The sequence below is a fragment of the Penaeus monodon genome, chromosome 7 (genome assembly GCF_015228065.2).
Source record: "Penaeus monodon isolate SGIC_2016 chromosome 7, NSTDA_Pmon_1, whole genome shotgun sequence".
NCBI lineage: Eukaryota > Metazoa > Arthropoda > Malacostraca > Decapoda > Penaeidae > Penaeus > Penaeus monodon.
The window spans coordinates 46,531,888-46,539,387 of NC_051392.1; the positions used below are offsets into that span (position 1 = coordinate 46,531,888).

At 29.9% G+C, this 7,500-nt stretch overlaps 1 protein-coding gene across 1 annotated transcript in view; it reads left to right on the forward strand.

The window, feature by feature from the left end:
- Positions 1-6,721: 6,721 nt before the first annotated feature.
- The window catches only part of LOC119575398 (trichohyalin-like), a 2,613-nt gene continuing 1,834 nt past the window's right edge, over positions 6,722-7,500 (forward strand). The window contains exons 1-3 of the mRNA XM_037922987.1: positions 6,722-6,791; positions 6,955-7,094; positions 7,368-7,500. The exon at positions 7,368-7,500 is cut by the window's right edge and continues 325 nt beyond it. Coding sequence (XP_037778915.1) covers positions 6,967-7,094; positions 7,368-7,500 — 261 coding nt within the window. The 5' untranslated portion in view covers positions 6,722-6,791; positions 6,955-6,966. The remainder of the gene's footprint in view (positions 6,792-6,954; positions 7,095-7,367) is intronic.

The following is a 7,500-nucleotide window of genomic DNA, read 5'->3' on the forward strand; positions in this document are numbered from 1 at the left end:
AGTTGATTACTATTTGAGAATATCTGAGCAGGGGTAGAATTAAGCAGTCTTGTAAGGTCAAATAGTATATATTGCAGCTTATTTAAACGTAGTGGAAAACATGGGATTTAGAGAAGGAGGCGAATAAAATTGAATATCTTGGCTAAAATAGGAAAGTATGATTATGTTAAATATGTTAGATAATGATAAATTGGGTGGGATGCAATTCACACAGTATAAAATGGTATGTCATGAGATATGCAATATTTCATATTTATATCCCAGATAAAAAGTGCAGCAGCAACAGCAACATCAACAAAAACATCAAGAACACAACCAAGACTACTACTCCTCCTACTAATGTTTTCACTACCAAACAACTACTAATACTACTAAAATAACTACTACTAGCCCACCCACTACTGTTATTAATATTACTACTAACACATTTACTACTACATACGCTACGTTTACTACTACTACTACTATTACTACTGAGACAATTCTGTATGGCCAATTCCCATCCCCATCTTTCTACTAATACCCACTATTATACTGAGAGAAGAGGATTTAGTACTACTGTATCTAATGCTGCAAAATCCACTATTGTTTTTTTGTTATTTCAGAAAATAAGAACGAGCAAGGGGAGGAGTAATACTGATTATCACCCTAAGAATTAACATTGTAGTTTCTTAAAGAGTATTCGAATCATCCAAAAAGGATTTAAAGAATGTATGCATAAGTAAGATTATTACGCAAATCAAGGTGCAGAACAGCTGAGCATATACGAAATCCGACTGAAATCTAAAATGTATGTGGTAATTGTGCTGAATGAGAGATTTTAGGAATCTCTTAGGAATTATTATTATTATTACTATAATAATTATTATTATTATCATTATTGTTATTGTCATCATTATAGTCCTTTTTAACATTATCATCATTATTATTATTATCATTATCCATCTTATCATTAACGTCATCATTATTATTATTATTATCATTATTATTATTACTTTCATCATTATCATCATTAATATTATCATTATTATGATTGTAAATATTTCTACCATTGTTATTATTATCATCATCATCATTATTACAATTATTATAATTATCATTATTATATTCTCACTATTATCAGTTTTATTCTCATTATCATCATTACTATAATTATCTTTATAATATATTTTATCGTTATTACTATTATCATTATAATTATTACTCTTATAATTATTACAGTCATTATAATAATAATAATAATATAAATTATTATTCTCAATATTATAATTTTTGTTGTTATTCTCATTAATATTACTAATATTATCATTATTACTATTATTGATATCATTACCATTGTTACTATTATCATTATTATTGTTGTTATTATTTTCATTGTTATTGTTAACATTATTATCAATAATCAATTATCAATTATCAATATATTACTACACCGTGATACATTGGAACTACTTTTACACTTACAACTATAGCACTTGGTCAAGGACATCAAGCCACGCCCAGTAAGACAACTTAGCACGATGATTTCTCAAAAAAAAGTGAGGAATTATTAACATTGGAGGAGGCAGACTACCTGACCTATTTCCTACGAGATAATAATTGGATTAATGACACTGTGATTAGTAGTGGTATTGATGACGTGAGGTATATGTGGGACTGGAGTGATGTTGAAGAGTTTGTGGCGTTTGGTAAATTCTAAAATTCGTAAAACAAAGGTAAACCTCTTCATTAATTAAAATAAGCAACACGAAACATGAAATGCAAACGCAATAAAACAACAATATAAAATAAGAACACTATAAAAGAATTTGAAGAAAAGTTTAAGAACCGAAGCATTAAAAAAGAATAGATCAGAAAAAAAACGAATAATCGAAATTAAACAACGACAAAAAACAACAAAGAAACTAAACAGAAAAGAAGAACACAAACAAAAAGAAAATAACACTAAGACGACCCAGAAAAAAAATGTAATACATATTGCTTTGCTTGCTTGCTTGAGATTTGCGAAGTTCTGGCTTCGCCCGGGCCTTTCACTTATGGCCCGGCGTAATACAGATCTTTGTTTTTTCCATTTATATAATCGTTGCTCCTAGTTCCCGTGGCCAAAAATGTTCTACACTAGCTCTATAACGCCTCTAAAATAAATAAACATGACAATTGCATAGCCTCTGGTTCTATTTTAAAAGTTTTAAAATTTCTAATATCCTATTTGTATCCTTTATTTTGCTGGCTAAAATATTTAAATGGCAAACTAGTACAAAGAAGTGTAAGCATAAGCACAAATAAAAGAAACAGAAATAAAATAAACGGTGGGTTAAAATCATGAGCTAAAACACGAACAAAAATATGTACAAACATGCATATGAAACCAATAAAGCATATTAGAATGAACCAATAAACCAACTAAAACTCAATAAAACAATTAGATAATATAAGACGGTAGATAAAATAGTTAGATACTATAAAAAGGGTTATTATTGCCATTCCTCCTTTGAGAGGCGTTCTTGCCCAAGAGATGGCGCTGCACGAAAAGATGGGGTAACCCACTTAAAAAAAAAAAAAAAAATCATTCAATACATTACTAATGTTAATGGTAAGTATGGAGATTCTTTAAAGGGTAATCTGAAGGGTAATAATAATAATGATAATGATAATAGATGCATCATTGATAGTAATAAATATTATCATTGCCATCGTAACGATAAAGATGATAATAAAAGTGATAATAGTAATAGTAATAGAATAATGTTAATGATAACAATAATGATAATAAAGATAATGATAATAAAACTGATTATGTAATAATAATAATAACAATAATAATGCTAAAATCAATAATAATACTAATAATGATATTAATAATAATTATTATATTGTGAGGTGTTCTATACTCTGTTGCAATTAATATATATATATAAATATATATATATATATATATATATATATATATATATATATATATATATATATATATATATATATGCATATATATATATATATATATATATATATATATATATATATATATATATATATATATATATTTTGTATATATATATATATATATACACACACACACATATATACATTGGTGTGGATTCACAGTGTCTAGATGCGTTGTATAGCGTGAAGCATAAAGGCACAAACAAACAAGCAATAAAGACCAAGCATAATCATAATAACTCCTTGACGTTCAGCCTGTGGGATTCCCTTTGGTATCAACTAGATCTCTTTTAGCTTTCATATAAAGTTATTATGGAGGACAAAGTAACAATTCTAAAATTCATCTTAAAAACTCATTTAATACTTATTAAAATTTATACAAAAACGTTGGTTAAAACCGCTCTTTACGAGTCATAATATTATAGTTGAATAAAAAGTAAAGCAATTATGATTAATTAAGATTAGTGAATAAACTTTAGCCATGTGTATGGAACAAATAAAGGAAAGGATCACATCCCACTCCTCAGAAAAACGAACGTCAGCACACAGAACGTAACTTTTCTCGGTGTCGTGTCGGAATAATGACATAGCTGGTCCAGACTGAGTATATTTCGCGCCGTTTTTGGCGCTATTTATAGTGTTCGTGACGTCATGAACTATGTCACGAACAACAATAACAATAGAACAAATAAAAAGGCCGAACAAAAAGGCTAGACCCCCAAAAAGAGCAGGAGCGAGCAAGCGAAATCCGAGCACGGTCGAAAGACGGGAGGCGAGTGGCGAGGGGATGCTCTTGAAAGCCCGTGATGAGGAGGACTAGGACGTCACCTTGCAATAATAATGATAATTATTATAAAAGTAATGATTATGGTAAAAATAACAACAATGGAATTAAAAGGATAAAAATAATAGTAATAATAATGATATTAATTATAATAATGACAATAATAATGATAATGATAATGATAATGGAAATAATAAAATCAATAATTATAAAAGACTCATCATCAATAACGGTATGCTCATGTTTGAGCAGCCGTGGACCTCTCCACCTTCCTTCGCCACTTAACTCGATCTTGCGCTTTTCTTTCCACTTGTACCATCGTCAGCCCGCAAATATCTTTGATGTTGTCGCTCAGTCTTGTCTTCGGTTTGCCTCTTCCTCTGTTTCCTATCACCATCCCTGTCAGCAAGTCTTTCTCAATACTTTTACTTCTCATCACATGACCAATAAACTTTAGTTTCCTTTTGTTCAAGATGTCCAACAGCCAGTCTTTACAATTTATTTTTCTCAGCACTTCATCATTCGCTTTCTTTTCTGTCCAATTAATACGTAGTACTCGTCTGTAACACTACATTTCAATAAAAGACTTCTTCTTCTTTTAACGGTAGGTTCATGTCTGAGCCGCCGTGGTCACAGCATGATACTTAATTTTTTCATGCTGTGATGCTCTTGGATTGAGTACGTGGTAGGGTCCCCAGTTCCTTTCCACGGAGAGTGCCGGTGTTACCTTTTTAGGTAATCATTCTCTCTATTTTATCCGGGCTTGGGACCAGCACGGACTTGGGCTGGCCCGCCCACCCAGCGGCTAGGCAGGCAATCGAGGTGAAGCTCCTTGCCCAAGGGAACAACGCGCCGGCCGGTGACTCGAACCCTCGAACTCAGATTGCCGTCGTGACAGTCCCGAGTCCGACGCTCCAACCACTCGGCCACCGCGGCCTTGACGATCATGGGTTTCCATGATTTTTCTTGGCAATTTAGAGCGTTAATAAAAGACTAGTTATAGCAATAATAATTAATGTATTAGTAATGGTAATGATAACGATAATAATAACGGTAATGAATATTATAATGATGATGATTATTAATGTCATTATCATTGTTATTAATATTATTATCATTATCATTATTATTGTCATTATCATCATTAATATCATTATTGTTATTATTATTATTATTATTATTATTATTATTATTATTATTATTATTATCATAATTGTTATCATTACTATCGTTATCATTATTACTTTTAAAACAATAATGATAATAATGATAATGATAATAATAATAATAATAATAATAACAATAATAATAATAATAATAATAATAATAATAATAATGATAATAATAATAAAAATAATAATACCATTAATAAAAAAGACAACAACAACAACAAAAAATAACAATGATAATAATAACAATAATAATAATAATAATAATAATAATAATAATAATAATTATGATAATCATAATAATAATAATAAGAATAAGAATAAGAATAATAGTAACAACAACAACAACAATAATGATAATGAATAATAATAATAATAATAATATAATAATAATAATATTAGCAATAATAATAATTATAGTAATAATAATAATAATACAAATAATACAAAAATAATAATAATCATAATAATAATAATAATAATAATGATAATAATAACAATAATAAGAATAAGAATAAGAGTCAAAATAAGAAGAATAATGATAATGAATAATAATAATAAAAATAATAATAGTAATAATAATAATAATAATAATAATAATAATAATAATGATAATAATAATAATAATAATAATAATAATAATAATAATAATAATAATAACAACAACAACAACAACAACAATAATAATAATAATAATAATAATAATAATAATAATAATAATAATGATAATAATAATAATAAATGGATACAGAAGCTGGATTTGGAAATTACAGTTGAAATGTTACAAAAACCTTGTTTACTAGGAACAGCAAGAATAATTCGAAAACTACTGGACATGAAGTGAAAAGTAAAAGAGAAAGAAGCTACAATACCTAAGACCACTGGTTGTGGTCCGCTACTGCAGCTCATTCACCAAGATATAAGACCAATCTTGAGAGTACCAGAAGTAATAATAATAATCATAATAATAATAATAATAACAACAACAACAACAGCATTAATAATAATAATAATAATAATAATAATGATAATAATATTAATAACGATAATAATAAGAATGATAGATATGATAATCATAATGATGATGATGATGATAATGACGATGATGATGATGATAATGGTGTAGTAGTAATAGTAGTAGTAGCTTCATACTACTACTAATACTACTACTCTGATTACTAGTCTTACTACAACTACTAGGACTTTGACAATACTGCCATTTTGACTTTTATTGTTACTGTTATCATTGTTATTGTTAACAGTATTATTTTCTACATCTGAATTGTTGCTTTTGTTAGTATCTTCTATATGATATTATCCTTATTATTATGATTATTTTTATTGTCCTTAGGAAAGGCTTCCTGAGATATATTTATAAATGTTTTAGTAGTTTCTGTGAAGACTCACTCAATTAGGATAAGTTTATATCTGCAATAAGTAATTTTTACTCTTTACGACGTGAAGAAGTGACCGACCTCGTGATACAGAGAAAGTAGATTGAAAGAAATAGAACATAAAAATGTAGCTGAAAAGGATTTCATAAAATTATGCAAGTATTTTCTTGATGAAAGACATGTTTATATCTCTGAACAAGCAACATGTTACGCACTGAAGTCTGTACAGGAAATGAACGTGGCATCGTACAAGAAGCAGAGGAGGCCATTCTTGTCCTTCTTCATTTACTCCGTCGTATGCTAGCGAGGAATCGATTCAGCCGAGATGACGTCATGAACCTGAAGGCGTTTCATTGGCGGAGGGAGGACGTGTGTGGGTTCCTCGGCAGTATAAAAGAAGCTGGAGGAGGCTGAACGTGGTCTCAGGATCTTGGCAGTCCTTCGTGTCTCAACGTGTTCTTCGGCGAGTATCACAAGCCAGACATCGGGTTGAGAGCTTTCGTGGGTATTTTCATTTTCTTTTCTTCCTATTTATCGCGGCATCTCCTATATACTGTAAAATTTACTGTGTGCACGAAAAGCATATAATAATACTTGCAACTGGATAATCTTAATGTCTTAAGTGTCCTCAAAGTGTACAAATTTTCATTCTTAATGGTTTTAGGGCTTGGGTGTGATGATGGGAGAACGGACGTCCCCGAGGACTCTGTTGCTCCTCCTCGTAGGCGTCTTCGTGTTCCACCTCGCCTCGACCCTCGAGCATGACCTCAGCCCTCCTTGGACATCGGGCCTTCAACCTCCGACGTACGTATTGCGAGGCTTGCAGACCCTGTTCATTTTAGTTTACTGTGTACCAAAATCCTTATTTATGACATTGAATTCATTATGTATGCTGTAGTATTTAAATGGTATGAAATTAAGCTTTGTAATAATAAAAAAGGAAGCATTTTTTATATGAATTGTAATCTTTTTTTAACTCTCCATATTTTATGGTTTGTATATTTTTCATTAGCTTGTTTATCCTAAATTTCCCCTTCCCTCCAGTTTATCATAAACATTCGCATATTCTTTGTGCAGACTGTCTGACTCCTGTCTATGGAAGGATAGCAGAAAAGATCAACTGCATCAGAAAAACAGTCCCATAAAACCTGATACTCAAAACACAGAAGTAAACCATCTTAGTTCCCAGCGCTTAGGAGGACAACGCCTT